General features: G+C 37.3%; 2 protein-coding genes across 6 annotated transcripts in view; both read left to right on the top strand.

The window, feature by feature from the left end:
- The window catches only part of SESTD1 (SEC14 and spectrin domain containing 1), a 54,565-nt gene extending 49,201 nt beyond the window's left edge, over positions 1-5,364 (top strand). For all 5 annotated transcript variants that reach the window (XM_068685840.1, XM_068685839.1, XM_068685836.1 and 2 more), the window contains 3 exons: positions 818-1,009; positions 2,177-2,298; positions 4,609-5,364. In XM_068685840.1, coding sequence (XP_068541941.1) covers positions 818-1,009; positions 2,177-2,298; positions 4,609-4,738 — 444 coding nt within the window. In that variant the 3' untranslated portion in view covers positions 4,739-5,364. The remainder of the gene's footprint in view (positions 1-817; positions 1,010-2,176; positions 2,299-4,608) is intronic.
- Positions 5,365-14,502: 9,138 nt separating this feature from the next.
- The window catches only part of CCDC141 (coiled-coil domain containing 141), an 82,616-nt gene continuing 77,530 nt past the window's right edge, over positions 14,503-19,588 (top strand). Inside the window, 3 exon segments of the mRNA XM_068685835.1 lie at positions 14,503-14,633; positions 17,159-17,396; positions 18,956-19,078. Of these exon segments, the coding sequence (XP_068541936.1) occupies positions 17,295-17,396; positions 18,956-19,078 (225 nt within the window). The 5' untranslated portion in view covers positions 14,503-14,633; positions 17,159-17,294.

Raw genomic sequence — 19,588 nt, 5'->3', positions numbered from 1 at the left:
AGGGAATCCTGGTGCTGTGCCAGCACCAGACAGCAATAGACAAAATAGCTAGCAATAGACAAAACACTGGTGTGATACCAGTGTTGTTGCAGCTCCAAGTGCAGAGCACAGCACTGTATGGGCTGCTGCAGGAAAAATGAATTCCATCCCAGCCAGACCCAGGACCCAGGTACATGTGAATTTCACCTAAAAGTAGAATATGTAAAAGCTATGCCTTTTTTATGTGCCATTTTAGATATATACTGTTTTCAGGAATGTCTAAATCACTGTTGCTAATTAACAGATGTAATATTTTGTAGTTACACCAGTTACACTAGAACTGATACTCTCTTTTAGTGAATGGAGACTATGTAAGGAGGAACTAGAGGAATTAGAACTAGAGGAATTAGAACTGACCATGACAAGGGGATAGCTTGTTGTCATAATTGTGTGCTACAAAGCACCTCGATGCTGTGTGACCAGAAACATGGTGATGGTGGTATCAGTGAGACGGTCATCTTGGCAGTAGATACCAAGCATACAGTGCAAAATACAAGCAGCTATTCTCTGTTTTCCAGAAGGTCTGCCCTTTTGCCTAGACACTGATATTTTTTCATTATTTTCTGGGGAGCATATTTTTATAGAACAAAGAACTGTTTGTGGTCATGACAATTTTATGCATGCTTCAGCAGCATTTTCTAGTAGACCGGATTTGTTCAATGTACTCCGTGGATCTAAGTTGAGGTTTCACAAACGTGTCTGCTGTCATTTTAAGATAACTTGCTCTTAAGTTAAATGCAGAGTTCTTATGTGTATCTTCCTGTCCTCCAACTTTTAGAGTACTTATGATTATGGAAGACAGTTACTACAGGCAACTGTTGTGCTGTGCCAGTCCCTACGATGCACTTCAAGGTCCTCAGGGGACACACTTCCAAGATTGAACAGAGTGTGGAAACAGTTTACATTAACTTCTGAAGAAAGAGTACAGAGGCTGGAAACGGCTGTTGCATTTCATTCAAGTGCTGAAAAGGTGAGTTGTTTTTGAGAAAAAAATCTATCTGAATTTAAGGAAAAATATAAGAAAAATGAAGTTCTCAGCATTTAAAACAACTTTTTTTTTTTTTTACCTCCCTAAATATAAAAATAAAAGATTTAGAATCTTTTATTAGTTAACTTCAGTACTTAAGGAAAAAAAAAAAAGCCAACCTAGGACATGGTAAAAGAAAAAAATTCAGTCTGTCATTGAAGGAAGGCATGGGCTACAAAGCAGGTTGGTATGCTCCTTGCTTGTATTCATTTCTTGTTTGTATAAATGGAAGATGTTTTGGATCCATAGGCATTGGGAGTTGCTGGTGATTCATGAAAGCAGAAGTATATCATCTGTGCTGCCACAGATGGCTGGAAAAAGTTTTACCTGATATCAAATTAGAATTCAGTGGTTCATAAACTTAAAGTTATCTCAGCCCATATTATGGATGTTCTTTCATTATTTCAATAGTTAATTGCTATATTGTCAGGCAATTAAAAGTAAAAGCAAGTAAGTGGATGGCTGAAAAAAAATCTGTTCATAAGCATGATTTTTCTAGCACTGTTGTGGCATTATTAATGAGACTGATGAAATTATGCTGCTAATGCCTATGCTTCATAGGAAAAAATAGGAAGTGTCAGAGGGAAAAGTGGAAGAAAATATAGAATTAAGTACAAATATTGGGTTCCAATACAGTCTAGAGACTTATATTCATATTTTATAAACCAGTCTGAGTTTTCTGCCAGATACAGGTTTTTGTTTTGAAGCAGCTTGTAACAGGCCCTTCAAAATTGTTTTTTTCCATTTTATGTGACTGTCTTGCAAGTCGCTTGATGCGGGCTACCATACTCACGCATATTGAATTTGTTGTTAGAATGTTAGCTAGCAAGACTTACTTTTTTAGTTCTTTGTTCTCACTTAACAGTACCATAAAACATACCAGTACAGAATATTGGTAGCCCGAACCTATCTTCTTGCTCAGTGGTAGCTTAACTGATGTTTTTGTTCTGGAATTTTATGAATATTTTCATTGAGCTCATTTAAATGTGGCAGTGAAGATGCAGAAAGAACATTCACTCTGCCCTGTAATGGCACTTAATAAATAAATAAATTACATTCTATGCCTTGTCTACCTTATTATATTTTGGGGGCGGTTGTTTTTTATTACAGATACTGCAAGAATGTCCAGAGCAGCCTGAAGCTTTTAATGAAATGGAGCAATTTCATGAAATTGAAGCAGTTGGGAAATCGTTGTTGGACAGATTAACAGTGCCTGTAGTTTATCCCGACGGGTATGGAAAATATTATTGTAATGCCTTTTGAATATGTTTTCGGTAAATTTTCATAATGCTTTCAATATGCAGAAGAATCCTGAATGCTTATTGCTGAAAATAAAAAGATAATGCACTTATCCTCATTAATTTTTCCCATCTTTTCACAGAAAGCAGGCAGATCTGATTTCAGACTTTCCAAAGACATGTCCACTATTCTCACACAGTAATTGTTAGATATATGCAGTCATTATACCAGCAAAGTATTATGTAGAAGCAACAAAAGTGACCAGTCCCAGTGTCTTTCCCTGAAAAAAAAATCACATTTGAATTATGATATTTGATTTATTCAGACTTCTAGCCATCTAAAGACTTAAGCCAATACGTTGAAGATATATTTACATTTGATTTATTCAGCTAATAAAACATTACTTCCCTCATGATCTACTCATACTAATTTAAAATTGGTGGTTGTATCAGGCTACAAAACAAAACTGAATTTGGAATTTCAACCACAATAACTATTCTGTTCAGCAAACTACAGTTGTCTGTTGCAATGCTGAGCTTGTGGTTAATTTCTTCCACCTTAGTGGAAGAAATTCCTCTAGTCCTGGAACTAGTCTCTGGGTGTGTAAGAGCACACCGTAATGAATGGGATTTGAAATCTGTGTTTTGAGTACTTTGAAATGATATCAAGCAACTTCATTATAGGCTACTTGAAGTTGATCTGAAAAATAGTTAAAAGAAGGTGGTCATGAAAATTTGTTTTGTCATATTGCCAAAATATTGTGTTCCCTGTGTGCTGTAGTTTTCTTTGGCAAGGACTATTTAAAGGCAGACCAGCAGCTGAACTAGTAGTAGTTTTAATTCCTTTCCAGTAGTGTATTTGAACAAGTGGAGTATTTAACAGCTGTGAGAAAAGAAAAGCGAAGAAATGTGTTGTTTGAAGCATTTTGGTTTAACTTTCATATAGCAGTTGTAGATGTATGATAAATGACCTGGTAAATACAGTAACTTAAAACTGCTGTAATTTGCAGATAGACTACTCAAGTGTAAATGGTAATGTTACTGTTTCATTAAATTTGCATGGCACATGTTAGAACCTGGGAAAGCTCTCCATGAAAAAAGGCACTTACTGCACTTTGTGATTTGAGTTATAACAGAGTGCTCTTATAATTCTAGATGTATACAACTATGTATTAGTTTGACTAATCCTGAATATTACTTATGTCCTCTCTGGCATTTCAGATGGGTTCTGCTTGTCCCCCTTTTCAAAGATGGGTGGTATCTTAGCTGTCCCAGATCCCAAGATACCCTGCTGATCTGCCCACAGCATTCTATTTTTAAAGCTAAATATAAACGATTGCAAAGGGTTCAGCCATTAGTACAAATAGTTTTTAAAATGTAGGTATAATAAAAATGTCATAAAATGCCTGCAGGCATACTTCTTTAGTCATCAGCTTCCTCACCATTTTGGACTTAGGTCAGTGTCTTCTTGCAAGTCCAGGTCACTGTTCCCTGTCCTATTCATGGCTTTTAATCTGCATCAGACAAAATGTCTACCCTCATTTGTGATCACATTTGCAGCTGTGCAGTCTGTTGTATTTGTGGATATCCCAAGTCAAACTAGTCAGCTTCCATATGAAATAACTTTTCTGTCTGCTTATGTCCATACCTCATTCAATCCCAAGTCCTTTGTCCTGCCACCATTTCCTCTATGCTTCATAATATTAGATTTGATACCTACTCTTCTGAAAGATTTCTTCTGTTCAAACCCTGGCTTTGCTGACAGCTCAGTTAGTGGTTTCCCTAACATTTCAGCTCTCTTTTGTTATATTTAAATAGGAGAAATCTGATTTAACAGCCGTATGTTCTTTACAATTTGAGAGAGAGATGATATGACTGTCAGCATGTGGCTGACTTTATATACAGAGTCCATCAATAAAGCAGCAATTGAATAACCTCAGTCAGAATTCATGTATAGACAGATTTCCTTGATTGTCATAGTATTCAAAATTGCAAGACTGGTTTGGAGAATGGAGGTGAAAATAGTGTTGGGAAGTCTCTAGTTGAGCTTACAGAACAGTGCCCTGCTGTTTAGAGAATATTTTGGCTGTAAGAGGGTCATTTGCTATTTATAATAATTTCATCAGGATTGCCAGACAAGTCTCATCACTGCATTTACAAAACTTTTTAAAGGTGGCTTTTAAATTTCAAGACAAAAAGTGCCTATTTTTCTTATGTTTCTTGTTATATAGATTGTCATTCACATGTATATTTGCACAGTCTAACTTGTCACTGATTTTCTTTTTTGTCTTTTTTTTTTTTTAGTTCTGAGCAGTATTTCGGGAGCCCAAGTGATATGGCTTCTGCAGCAGAACACATTAGAGAGAAGATGAAGCTAGTTAGCCTGAAAAAGCAGCAACTGAGACAACCAGAAGTCGCTACCCCAGAGAGCTAATACTGACCCTTGTCTGTCAATTCATAATAGGACTTCAGTTTGTAATCCAGCATGTTGTTTGCATATTACAGATTTTGGCATAATATATTAAAATGCATCTCACAGCCATTACGTCTCATCTTTTTTTTCAAAGTAAATGTTCTCAGCATCTTAACACTGTGCATCTATCAAGCCATAATTATTTAACATGCTATGAAACCATAGATTCCAAGTATCTTATGAAAAGGAACTGTAAACTTTGCACTGAAATTTGCTGTAAAGCTTTACCTGACCTGTCAGCTGCTTCTTAGTTAAACAGCTGATGCAAGCTTTGAATGGTGCTAATGAAAGTGTTAGGAGTTCCATATTACAAAATTGTAGTTCTTTGCTTCCCCCTATGCCCAGTTGATGTGGTAATTTTAGACTGTAGGTAAGGTACCTGCAGTGTAGACAGTGGTGACCCTATAATTTTAATTTGAAATACTTTAAAATAAGAGATTGGTTTTTTTATTGTGCCAGTATGCAACCTACCCATAAAATCTTTGATATATCAGATTCATTAAACAGATGTTTTCCTATTTGTATTGATAATGTATTAAAAGCTGTTTGTGCTTAATAAAAATCATCTTTTTAAAATCTAATAGAAATCTGTTCTGGCCTTTGTTTCCAAATGTTATTGCTATATTTTGTGATAAGTGGCAGTAAACACCCTCACTTCCCCAATATATTTATGCCTTGTTTTTGTTATAAACCACACTCTTTAACAGTGTAGCTGTAAGAGGAACTGCTCTAAACAATTATTATACAGGAGTGAGAGGCTGTGTCTTTTTTTTTCTGATAGAAGAACTCATACAAAGGTAAGATACTATGTGCCTAAGTCAGTGTTTTATTAACAATAGTTGTCTTCCCAGGTAAGACTGATATACATCTGTTGTGCTTTATTTTTAGGTCTTGTTTCTTTTTGAATTGGGAACCTTGAATAATGTAAATGTGAATAATGTGAATGCCCTTGGTAGTACCTTTGTCTAATATGAAATTGTTGACATGAAGTTTGTAAACATTGTGAAACCATGAGATTAAGTGAAATTTATTAAGGAAAGGGAACTGGGTTGAAACAAAATCAGCCATGTTCTTAATTTAGCTAACTTCTTACTCTTCGCGACTTAATTAGCGTAAATTGAATATTATATGTATATTTGCTGGAAGGTGGTGCATCTGACCATTGCATCTGACCATTTTAGAATACCGAGCGGAACAAAGAACTAGATCTAAGTGTTCTGTGTTGTCTTCTAACTATATTGTGCTCACAGTAAAGATCAGTGCCTGCAGGAAAAGAACATTTTATTGCTCACTAGGTTTTCTTGATGCATCTGTCATTCAATGTTATATTTACTTCTCTCAGTTTTTTCCATATTTTCTCCACAGGAAAGTGATGCATCAAATAAAGCAATTTCTCTTCAAACACAAAAAGAAAACATTAAAAATCAATGGTTTCTCTTTGATAAAGTGATAAAGGTATTTTTTTTTCCCCTCTCAGGGTATTTTGGCAGAGGAAATCCAATTATTCTTTTGATGCATTTGATGTAGTGCTGCAGTATTACATTAATACTAGCTTAAAATCAACTGAAGTTTCACAGACCTTTTTTGTATAGACTTTTTCAATGTAATAATTTAAAATTGGATTTGGTTGCTCAATTCTCTTTGAGAAAGCTGCTGACACTATTGCTAATATTTGGATGAGATAACTTTATTTTGAAACATGCAAAACAAGAAAAATCTGATATTTAATACAAAATGCAAAGACAAAAGTAAACTAAGACAATAGTCATTAATAAGCACTATGTCTCCAATTCTGCATCACTTGTTTATAAACTGAATTAGTTAAAGTAATTAATGGTCTGCAGTATGAAATCTTGTTGAAATAGTAGCTTATAATGAGTACGTATTACAAATTATATTTGCAAGGTTTTTATCTTTATTCTGTCAAGGGGCATAACATATGCAAAAGGAGAGCAATATCAGGGGCTTCTGACTCATTCATGTGACTGCTGTGCTTAAAATGTCTGAGTAGACCTAACGTAAATATCCTTGGCTTCTAACGCTTGATATGTAATAGTCTTTCTCTGGCAAGGCTGATTTAGCTTCAGATCACCTCTAAGTCTTCTATAGTAAACCATACCACTATCATGATATGACCGAAATGATCTGTATGACTGCTTTGCACGGTTAGCTAACATAGTTTCTTCTATGGAAGTGCAAATATACTGAGCTCCGCTGAGGATCCAGACATCACATATCCCAATCTTGTTCTGTCTGTTCTGCTGCAATTACTGTCAGTATTGGAAAGCAACATGTATGTTAAGCAAATTAAAAAAAAAAAAATCAAAAAGTGGTCTCATGGTAGCTGTGGGTCCTGGAACAGGCACAGTAAGCAGATGCTTGGGCAGTTCACTATTGGTATATATCACATGTTAAAATAAGGCTGTGACAGCTCAGTGCAGAAGAGGCTCAAGGCTTTGTGAAGTACTGAGAACCACTGGCTCCATATGAATGGATATAAATGCTCACTAACAGTGTACCTATAGGTTGGGCCTTAAAAACTTTCAGTTCGTTCCCACATCTTAAACCAAACATTAATTCTAATTATCTATGCCCAAGATGTTTATAGGAAAAGAGAGAGTGAATAATCAGTGCAACAGATTATCTTCCAATTCTATTTTCTTTTCCTAATGGAATTCAATAAGGGTAAGTAGAGATCTCAGATACACACATGAGCAAATAGTGCAAGACCTGAGGTGATTCAGGCTAACGGAAAGGTTTTGATGTCATGGAGATATGTAACAGCATATGTAGAAAGATGTTGCCCAGGGAAAAATAATGATCTTGGTGGTGATGATGATTAGGAATGGGATTGACATGGAAGATTCTCAAACAGCAGTAATTAATAAAGTTCTGGATTCAATAGTCTGGAAACATGGGGATCTCCATTGCTAGCAATCTTGAAGAACAGTTAGGACCTAAATATGCCAAGAAAATTGCAGGGTTGGTGTAGTTGGGTCCCTCCTGAATCTAGCCCTGTTTGTGACTTTGATTCTGTACTGAAGGAACTAACTGGTAGATCATTCTTGCATTAATTAAAAGTGCAATTTCTACTCTGATTTGTAAATGATAGCATCAGTTTTAGATGCTCTCACCAACCCCAAGTTTTATGTTCAAAACCAGCTAACAACTCAACTTCCAGCTACACAGAACCCAAAAGGAAGTGTCACTCAGCTGTTTCACTGGTTTGATGGTAAAAATTAAATTATAGAAATGAAATGGAGAGTGAAATTTATCTTAACTGTAAGAACAGCTTCTTACAGACACTGATGGGAGACCCATTACTCAAGACACTTTACATCAGAACAAAGTATGAACAAATACTTCACCTCTTTGTTACTGTTATCTTTTTTTTTTTCAGAATTAGTCAATGCATTAATTTCAGTGGTGTCACTTTTAGACATACTTCACTTATGCAAGTTTTGTAATGTATGGTTTACGATCTCATTTGACGGGATTTACTTTCCATGTTCACTGTTCATTTTCTAAATAACAGTTGCAGATGCTGGGCAAGTGACAGCACATTCCCATGTCATTGTTGACTTTCCAAGCATGCATGGATTGCTGATGTTCCCTATGCCTCACGGGACTGGAGGTTGCAGAGCTCTGGTAGGTTGGAGAGCTCCATTAAGACATTTTTCTAAAGTATAATGCCAGGATTTATTTTTATTAAAGCCATTGGCGAGTGGGAAGTAACGCTTGATGTTCCATTCTCTTAAGGATTTTTGGACTGCTAGGAAAAAGAGTAGCTTTCATGGTGTTTTGAGCATTTTCGCAGACATACACAGCATGGTTACTGGATATTTATTATGTTTGTGTGGTGGTGTGGGCCTGACTCAGAGAGACTTGGGGACAAGCCATGTTCTAAAACTGGTACTAAGTGCAGACTGTTCTTTCTGAACACTTGTATGCAGCTCTGCATGCCTCTATTGGATGATAGATATGTGCAAGCTAGGCTCAGCAGGGTGAAGATTGCACAATGTATTCAACACATCTGACTGCTACTCCACTTATCTGTGGTGATGATGTGAATGTGATGCCCCACTGCCTGTTTTATATCACTTGCTGCCTCTCGGAGCACGGCCTTCCTCTCCAAAACAAATGTATAGAAAGACACACAGTAAGGCGGTCAGCTGTAGCCAGGGTTTTTATTACTGCTTTTCTTGAAATGGCATAAAAAGGCTGCTGTGAGCTATATGCTCAATGAGCCTTGTAAGGTTTTCATTTTCCCCCATCATATATGGCCAATTTGTTGGGTGGCAGCCATTTGCAGACATCATTTCATGCTGCGTTACCTCTGCAGGACCAATCATTTCTGAAGAAGCCATGGCTTTTGCTCCTGCAGGTAACAGAAATGTGAATTTCTGGGGTTCATGTTGGTATTGTTGGTTGTGGCCCCTTCTCTAAGTATTGCTTTGTTTCCTGGGCCTGATCAGAGAGATGTCCACATTTCTACCACTAAACTTTCTTCTCTGCTAACGGTTTTGCAAAAGACCTTGCAAGTGATCCAATGTGTATTTTAAAGTGTTCCTTCATTGTTCCCAAGGAAGAATTGGTTGCTACTTCCAGTGAGTGTGCGCGTGCGCATGCCTGTGTTGGGAGGGGGTGACAGCTGAGTTCCGTGCTTTACAGGGGTGCTAGAAAGGAAGTCTCATTAATGTTTGGTAGTGGGTGAGATGATATAGTTATGGAAGTCACGTATGTGCACACAGGATATAAAAACTACAGCTGGAATCATTTTCATCTTAGAGCAATGAAGTGATGGGTTTTTTATCCTTTATATGGTAGTGAGACCTGAGGAGCAGTAGTTAGCAAAAAGAAAGGAGGGAAAAAACATGCACATGTAATAAAACCAGTTATCGAAATGAAGGGCTTTATCTGCAATGAAAACATTTGTACAAAACATATGGTGTCAAACAGGTGGGCTGTAAGGATGTTTGGGAAGATCAAGCTTCTCCCTTAAATGCGGTTAATCAAATATCCTGCAAATAGAACAGATCTAGCACAGCAAGAAAGAGTAACTCAGAGAAAGGGATTTAATTACAGAATATTTAGTAAATATCAAATCAAGTGTTCAAAAAAATTATGAAGCTTATTAAGTAGTCCTGCATGCCGTTTTCGTGCCTGGAACACATCAGGCAAAGTTCTGCAGTTCTGCAGTAAAACATGCAGTTCCTGCAGATCCTGCTGCATTGACTAGGTATGTCATCTAGCTCTGCCTTCTGAAAAGACTTCCATATAATGAAAGGATGACAGAGGAATTTTCAAGTGTTCAAATTAATTTAGGCTAAGTTCTGGGTTTCTTCACTGAAGTGAGGCTTTTAATCTTTTGATTCCTGGGACTGCTTATGTTTGATGAAAGCTCTGTCTTGGAGTTCAAAAATGAAGACAGTGAAATTTATTTTTTAACTTCCTCTTGATTTAGCTAAGAAGTAGAAAGCTCACAGTAGTTGTATAGCTGGAAAGAAAATAAATCTTTCTAAATGTGATATTCTATCTTGCCATTTTGGCTATGAGGATGATTACTTTTTTTTTTTTTTGTCAAATCAGAAGTATAACTCATTGCATGATTTTCAAGACACTGCAAAAATAGACAAATATGAAAGATTAGGAATTCGCAAATACATTAGCATTATTACTATTTTAAATTTACTTAGCATAAATCTCTTTTACCTCAGGGCCTGACAAGATGTCTCTTAAGAGTAAAAGCCTGTTTTATGGCCATTTGCAGAGTAGAGAATAGAAACAGACCAGAGCAAAACCTGCTGCACAGACAGTGGTATCTACTATAAGCCCTGTAGATATTCTTGATATCTCCTAAAAACCCTCTGTAAAATGTCAGTGGAGTTTTAATGCAACCAGTCAAAACCTTGATATAAAAGTTATTTTGCATGATGTGAACTTTACCTCAGCACTCTGGCGATGCTGTTGTTGCCAGTGGGGACACAGTACTGTTCTCAGGCCGTAACATTCAAGTAAATTAATGTGTCATCTGAGATTGTATTCCCCAGTATTCTGTCTCAAACGGTCTAATATTGAAAATGGGTTAAGGTTAAAAACAAATCAATCACCTCTGTGCAAATTTAAACATGCAAGGCTTTTTTACATTTGTACTTGATTTGACACTTCCTTCCTGCCCCCAACCCTACCACATATAGAGGATATCCAGTGCTGCTTTGTGTCAGGCTGCAAATTCTGTTTCATGTATAGAGCCTTGCATATACATTGCCTGCCTTTTGTCACCATACTGTGAGGAAGATCACAGGAGGTTACGCCAGAAAATCTTGCAACTACCATATCTTTAAACTTCAGTTTGTATCCTTTTTCAAACACAGTGATTATTGTCCTGTGCAAACCTGTTTTCAGGGTTGAAATTCAAGGTAATTAAGCAATTCTTGATCAAGGCAGCTGACTGCAGAGCTCATTAGTGGACTGTCAATTCAGAAGATACTTGTTTGAGAAACTGGAAAAAGTAGACAAAAATAAAATATTCAGTGATTCATGGGACAAGACTTTTATCAGGACAAAAGGATCCTGGTGACATTACTGGATGCTGTAAGAAGATTAAAGCTCTTGGAAAAGATACTCGAGTAAATGATTTGTTTGATCAATGCTGATGACCTAAGGTGAAAAGGGTCATAGCTAGAACTTCTGTCTCACAGGTCTAACACCAACAGAGGGGTCAGAGTAAATTTACTGATCTGGTTTGCAGCAATAGTGTAGTTTTGTAGTGAATTTCTGACTCCTTTCACTGCATGTTAGGCTATCAGAGCACTGTTACGATGTATACAATTTATTTTTCAGAAGGAAATCTGGAAGCTCAAATCCAAATATGATCTAAATTGTTCCAACAATTAGGTGTTTGACTAACCTGTGTGTCACCTCCCCACAAAATCCTTCAGATTATTTCTGACATGGTTCTCTTGCTACAAAGGGCAAAGTGCTGTGTACGCCCTTGCACTTACTGTTGGTTATCAACCTCTAATTCATTCCTGAAGTTCTCAGCTTCTCCTTTGAAACAGCCTTCTCCTGTTTCAAAATGTTTTCCAGTCTTTTCTGTTTCCCATCCCTGCTATGTTCCTTCTTCTCATCACTTTTATTCTTTAAATTGTTCTTTTTTTTCCTGGTTTTAAACTATTTTACCATGGTGAGAACTATGACTTCTGTCTCCTGCTGAATTCCAAGAGGAGAAACCTGAGATCCAAAGGTGGCTAGTCATTTATTTGTGTGTGTTGAGAGATGAAGTCTTTTAGAAACACAATTAGCTGACTCCTACTGCTTTCCAAACTATCGTCAATTTATCTTTTTACAGCTGTGGCTGCTCCTTAAACAACTATTCCCAAGCTTGCTTTCCACTATCCTGTCTCACAGAAGCTTTTATCAGATCAAGTGAGCTAACTCCTTTTAATCTTCCCTTTCTTCAGTCAGTTTCTACCTGAGCAGGAAACGGTCACAGGCTCTCATCTCCACCCTCTCCGCTCCAGTGGTAGAGGGCAGGCAGAGATGACATCTTCCAGTAGCCAAGACCTATGGAGCCATTGGACACCCCTCAGGAGAAAGGAGAGGAAAAAATATTCTTGAGGTTCTGGAGGAAGATATCAAAACCACTAGCTAAGATACAGGAAAGGTGATGCTGTCCTAAGGATCATACAATCTCACCAGCTAGCCCTCAGTTTTCCAGGCCCAGAGACTTTGGTAGACCACAGGCAAAAATAACAATAACAATAAATAAATAAAAATAATAAAATTGTTGCCATGCGGACAGCTTGGTTGCTGTAGTATCATTTGGCACCAACATGAAGAGCTGAGAAGAGGGTTGGGAAGAGAGAGAGAGAGAAAAGGAGTCTTGTTACCAAGTTTGTCTATTGAACCAATCTTTTTGCACTGGCCCACCTGCTACTGCATCCAGCAGCATTCATATTCAATGAACTCCGAGCACACAGTCCCAGAACAAGGAACAAATCACCTACTTCTACTGGTATACTACAGTAGTTTTTGCTATGGATGGCACACAGTGATTCTGTAGTGTGATAATCCACCTTAACTTTAGTTAGCACTGAAAGGGGGGGGGGGGGTTTATTATAGGCAATGCTTCCTAATTTTATGTGGGACTTAAATTACGCAGTGTAACGTGCCACCCTTTGTAGGGCATAGGGCATGAAGGGTCACTTGGATAACCTGGGAAGAAAGGGGGCTGATTCTCATGTACTGTAGTCACACCCCAGCTACATTAGGTGTCAGCAGTGAGCGCACATTTGTTTAACAACCCAGTGTCAGGCAAAGAAGCAGGGGGTGGGGGAAGGAGAGCTCAATTCTTCCTGCTGTTTTACCTCAAGTAGATCACACAATTCAGCACTTAAGTGATAGGTACAACAAGGACCTGTTATGTGCTTGCTGTATGAGGTAATGATTTGGAAGATGGAAATGTATGACTAGAACATATAGAGGAATGCTCAGCAGCATGAACCTTCAAGTAGCAGAGTTGCGCTATATGGAGTTACCACATTAAAACAAAACAAAGTGCTCCTATTTATAACTTCACTGATAAATGACTTTTTAAAAAGCCTTCTAAAGTCTCATGGTTCTTAACACTTGAAATTCAGCTACCCCGTTGAATCTAGCTTTTCTAGATAAATTCTTCCTAATATTAGACGTCTAAAGCAATGTGTTATTAGAAGTGGGGCTGTGTAACATATTTTGCTTTTTGCTCTAAATTGAGCTTTCTGAAATTTGTGCCTATTTAAATCAACTCTTCCAAACAATAGAAACAACATGGTTTGACTTTTTTCTTTGTGTGTGTGTGTGGTTAGTATGTTTATTATCTATTTAATTAGTCTTGTTAAATGAATGACTCACACAAATCTTTTTGGTATCATTGCTCACTGACTACTTTTGAAGAGGTTAAACAGATGTCTCACTCTTAAATGGTAGACCCCAGACCTAGTTACCCTGATGGTATATTTTCAAGCAGTCCATGTGTGTTTTTAACAGCTGGTTTTATTTTGAGTGTAATATATGCATCTATGTGTATAAACATTGAAAAATAAAGGGAAATAGTTTTTTAATACAGTTAAATTATAAATATAAACCAGAAATTGGCAACATGGAGCAAAACTGTTATTTACTGTTATTTACTGTTATTGTGTAATTACCTTATTAGCTGGACAGTTTGTAGCTGCCTTCAGACCAGACCTAGGATACAATCTGCATCTTAATTTATTTATTTATTTTTTTTTTCAGGGAGAAAGTGTAGCCTGGCTGACATCTATATTTGGTGCAGGATGCATACTCCTCTGCACTAACACACCACATCAGGAAGGAATTTCAAATGCTCCCAAGGAATTTAGTAACAAACGTCCTGCTGACTACATGCATGGATGAGGGAAAACACTAATAATGTTTAATAAACTGTTCTTTTTCTCCTGCTGTTCGTGAAGGACAAACAACAGATTAATGAGCTATCTAATATCTTTGTTCTCCTGATAGAATTGAATGCACTGGGCCACAGTTTAATTGTGCTTTTTTTTTTCTTTTTTTTTTCTTTTTTTCTGTTGACAGGCTTGTACCTGTGAGCTAACTGTTAAAACTGCTGCATTTCTGTATTCTACAGAGTATGGGTGTTTTGGACAACTCCTGGTGAGATACATATGTTGAGCTTCCCCTCTGGTGCTGTTGTAGAAAGCCTAGTTTCCTCAGAATCACATGGAGAGTGAAGGTGGTCTCTACTATTTCTTCAGTAAACTTAAGAGGACACACAGGTTGCTCTCTCCCACATCCCAGGTGGAATGAGATGTGATTGTTTCATGTTTCACACGTGGTAGGTTTTTTTTTGTTTAATCTTGTCACCCTATTCAACAGTTAACATTTTCCTTATTTATGTTTTGCCATTACATTGACATTTGAGAAGTCATCAAGTCACTCTTTTCTTTCAGTCTTTCCTGTAGCTGTTATTTTAAGGAAAGTTATAAATCCAGATTGTGTTTATTATTTTTTTTTCTATTGGCTGTGACAGTAGAAATAAAATTAAGCTTTCAAAGAAAGATGATACTGAGTAATTAATGTGTTTGGATTTGGAGACATCTGTTCAGATGAGTTAGTTTAGAGATGCATCTGTTAATCAGTCACAGCTGCCAATGTCCTCAGAATTATTGCAGAGACCTGTGTTGCTTGTCTCCCACCCCCTCTGTGATGCCTAGTGAATAAAAATGTAATCGGTCCTTATTTGTCAGTATTCCTTTTTACCCTGTATATGAGTCAAGTAAAGAACAGCAAGACCGCCCTTTTTAAAAAAATAAAAAAAAAAATAAAAATGTTAGCAATAATGGTCTATTACACAAAATTTAGGAGCTGGACTTTTAAATATAAAGGTTATAGAGCTTCCTTAAAATAAGCATGGAGGCTGAAGTGATATAACGTGGCTGTAAGCCCTAGTTAAATTTGGTGGATCTTTTCTATCATTGAGGAAATAGTGAGGACTTAGGTACTATTTTGACAAATGCCAAGTACAAATAGTATGTATACTTGTGGAAGTCAACTAGGGTCCAGTAAGAGGGTAACAAGGAAGAGAGTGCTGTGGGATGAAAGAGGAGCATGAAAAATTAATGACTAATGGATTGAAAAGCATCAGCTGTCACTGCTTTCCAGGTCTGTTTACTCTATGGGTTGTTTTAAATGTTGTTCTTGGAAGAACATAAATAAAGATTGTGCTCATATACACAGAATTAGCTTAAACTGTTTGCCAGTTTCTTGATCTCTGGTACACTCTGATTTTACACAGCAGATTGTTTTTCTTTCACAGAGACATTCAGTACATCAGGGATCAACCAGGATAACTCGTTTTTGGTCTTTTCTCTGCTTCATGTGACAGTGCTTTTCAAGTAGCTTTTTCTCAATGTGCTGCTTTTTCTGGGTGGCATGAAGCATCCTCGGGACTGGTGATAATCTAGCACGAGTAGAAGGGTTTTCATTAGGGTGATGACTAGGATGAGTGGAAAGATACAAGCTATAATGCTTAAATATGCTAATATGATTTTAAATAAGATAAATCTGTAAAGTGTAAAACATTAATTCATACATGGATGATGGTTCTTTCTCTACACTTTTTGCTGGGGGTTGTCTTTTACTCCTTGGGCACTCTTTCACAGTCATTTCCTAGTCCTTTACTGGGATTTCTGTGCCTTCTCTTTTTGTAGTATGCAAGTATGGCAAAAAAAAAAAAAAAAAAAAAATAAAATAAATAAAATAAAAATGGGGGAGCCACTGGGGTCACTGTTTTACACATGCCTTTCCTTAAGCTGGTGGACTCATCACTGATAGGGAAATGGTTTCTGCCCATACTTCAACCATTATCCACCTAAAATTAATCTCATTTACCTGGGCTGGCTCTTCAACTCCCTTACTCATAATAGTAACCCTGTTTTGGGTGTGGGGAGGTAATGCTTATTTGCTTGTTTCCCCCCCCCCCCCCCCCCCCCCTTCCCCCTTGGTGTAGGGCACCTGCCCTTCCTCAGGAGTTCTGACAGCAGTCTGGGTGCCCTGAGGTACCTGTGGGCCAGGGCCTGCAGCTGCTGTGGTAATATGGGATGGGTGTCCCTCTCCCACCAGTTCTGCTGAGGGGAGCAAGGTCACACCAGGCTGAGCTGCCCTTCACCTGGGCCATGGTCTGTGTCATAATCATACAGCCCTTGTGGTAGCATTGGGGTAACTTGTTCTCCTCATTGCTCTGCCTTCTGGGCACTGGGGCGACATTTTATGCCCAGCACCCTCTTGTCCTGTCTCTCTGGCCCTGAGTAACAGCTGAGGGTAATGTCTGCAAGTGCTTCCATTTCCTTCTGTTTTCTTGCAGCCTTCATAGCACGGGTCTCTCCAAGAAGCACTTATTTCAGCGTTTTCCCTATACGCATGTCAATATGACTTATGACATGACTTATTATAAAGGTTTAAATGCTCTGAGTCAGTGGAAGAATTATGTTAAACAGATGTATTCAGTAACTAGCAAACAAGTTTTTTTTTTTTTTTTTTTTTTTTTTTTTTTTTTAACCTGTAGAATGTGAAAATTTAGATTGTATAGTTGCATGCTTTGAAACCTCAGAACACCATATTTGTCTGTAGAGCCTCAGTAGTAAAATTGTTTCTAGCTCTTTTAATTTAAGAAACTTTTTTTCTTTGGTTAGTCAGTGCCAGATGAGGTTCATGGTTGCTGCACTTGACACTTCAGATGGTGACAAAAAAGAACAGACAGCTTAATGCTACCAAACTAGGGGTGTGTCAAATCTCTCTCTCAAGAATGATAAACTCAATGGAGTTGTCTATTTTTAACCTCCTGTTCTTTCCTTTTGGCAGAGTAATCAGTGTTAGCTGAGCTCTTTCACTGAATGAATCCAAGAAGCCCTGTTTGTTGCTTTCTGAAATGAGCAGTGGACCTTGTAAGAGCATTTCCAAGACTGCTTTAATGTATGAAGTCCCATTTTGAAACACAATGTCAAATGAAGCCAGTTCGGGGCAGAAGCTTTCTACAACAACTGTCAGTTCGGTTGCTGTTCATGCCGGGAATGCCAGTATCGTTATAGCTGTACTTAAGGTAAGGCAGCAACTGCTAGCACTTTGTTAAATATTCTGCACAAATGAATAGTTAGTACAAAATGACAAGGCAAGGTAATTTAGTTAATATCTGATAGAGATTCCTTGGACATAAACACTGTTTCTGTCCCCATTTTTTATTTTTAAATAGAATAAATCATTTGCCCAAAATATGTAGGCTCCTGGAAGCAAGTAATTCCTTCTTTTTTTTTTTTTTTTTTTATTTTAAAAGTAAGAGTGCCTTGAAAACATGTTTATAAACATATATTACTTCTTGAGGAGACTCAGCTACAATAGTTGTAATTTTTAAGTAAGGCTGCTTGTTATGTAAAATTATTGCTACCAACTCTGTAAATGCAGATTGCATTTATCTGTTTTGGAGTGTTTGCTGGAAATAACTACTCTTTATCAATTATAGTACTTTTTTATTTTTGAAAACTGTGAATTCATATTCACCCATGTACTTACAGAAATCCTGATGTGTGTATATAATTTTACTTATGAGAACCTAAAGGCCTGTTTATGAGCTGGAATCTGCACCTTCATCTCACACAAAATTTTGGTACATGGCATAAAGTAAACCTGGAGGTCTATGTACTGCATCCAAGCTGAAGTTTTTTGGCAGTTTAATTATTCATTTTCCAGGCAACTTGGAAAGCACCCTAGCCTCAGCCACTGGAGTTTGTCTATAGTGCAGAATAAGGTGATAATGTGTTAAGGCTGTCACCAAATTCGGGTGATTATTCAGTATGGGGTTACTTCACTTGTGCCAGTGGCTATGTTCCATCTTCAGTTCTGACCCTTTCTGGGAGACTCCATCTGCTGTCACAGGGCAGTGATTTTGTTTCAAAGATGCTTAAGTGTAGGATGAAGACACTAATTTTTCCTTTGAGTGCTGTGGGTTCCTTGTGTGCTAGCTTTCAGTGGCAACACCGCTTCATTCCTGGTCATCATCCTCTATGACTTGTATTTCTCAGACTGTAGCAGTTCTGCAGCACAGGGAGGAAAGAATTAGTTATGCTTTGGGTTGCTGTCATGCATCCTTTCTTTGTATATCCTCCAGGACAGTGTGAGAGATAGCTGTTTGGGTTCCTATTCCAACAGCTATTAATTGTCCCTGCTGCTTTGTGGAATCTCTGTATACCCAGTATTCAGGTATGTTGGATTTGTGTGCTAGAAATAAAATGTGGTATTAGAACTACTATATCTGCAGAAAAATATTTGTTCCTTCCCAATCTGAGTTTCCTTAACTGCACAGTCTTCAGCTGAAAGGGGAGATGAGTTGGTGGTAAGTTTTTGATTCATCGTGATAATCCTACTCTTCATAGGCAAAAGCAAAATCCCATGAGACTGGATAACTGGAGTCCATCGTTTTGATAGCTGCTTCAAATAAAGCTAGGTTTATATTGTAACCTCTGTCTTTGTTCTACAACTGAGGACGTCTATGTGTCCCTGTGATCCTATTACCATGGAAAGTATGTGTGAACTGAGAGTCTGTGTGAGTAAATAAATAAAGAAAATCCTGTGTTTTCTGAAGCCCGTAATTTTAATTTATTACAGTGTGGAAAATGGGTGAAGCTTCAGCTGGCTGAATCAACACCAAATTTATTAGAAATTGGCAGCAACCAAGATGAGACTAAAAAACTACTACAAGATCACGAACTCCTCCTAACTAAACTTAAGGTAAGATCTGATAAGGCAACACAAAAGTATATTGAATCGTTATGTTTCAGATTCAGTTGACATAGTTGCTCAGGCCTCCTGTTGTGATGTGTTTGTTAGGTAACTCCACATAGAAAAAATATTTCAACAGTTGTCAGTATAGCAGATCGATCTTAGGTCTCTGCATTGAAAAAATATGATCAATGATAATTAATATTCTGACAACAGAAGTAAAGGTGCACTGTTTTTTTCTGCTTTATGCATTACTGTCAAGTGAAAAATTCCTGCAGTCTTCAGTAACTGCTAAATATAAAATAATGTCATTATTATTATTATTGCTCCAATAGTGTGAAAAGTTTGGTTGTGTTTGCAACTTACTAGAAATTAATCAAGCTCTTCACAAGTGTGAAGTGGATATTCCAGGCACATTTTTATTGAATATTAATTGCTGTAAATTATGGTAAGAATGGTACTGTAACATTGAGTATTGCTTGTCTTGAGATAGGAAAATTTTAGCTAAGTAACAGAACT

The sequence above is a fragment of the Anas acuta genome, chromosome 6 (assembly GCF_963932015.1).
Source record: "Anas acuta chromosome 6, bAnaAcu1.1, whole genome shotgun sequence".
NCBI lineage: Eukaryota > Metazoa > Chordata > Aves > Anseriformes > Anatidae > Anas > Anas acuta.
Note: the sequence above shows the minus strand (reverse complement) of the source record. Positions and strands in the feature narration are given on the sequence as shown.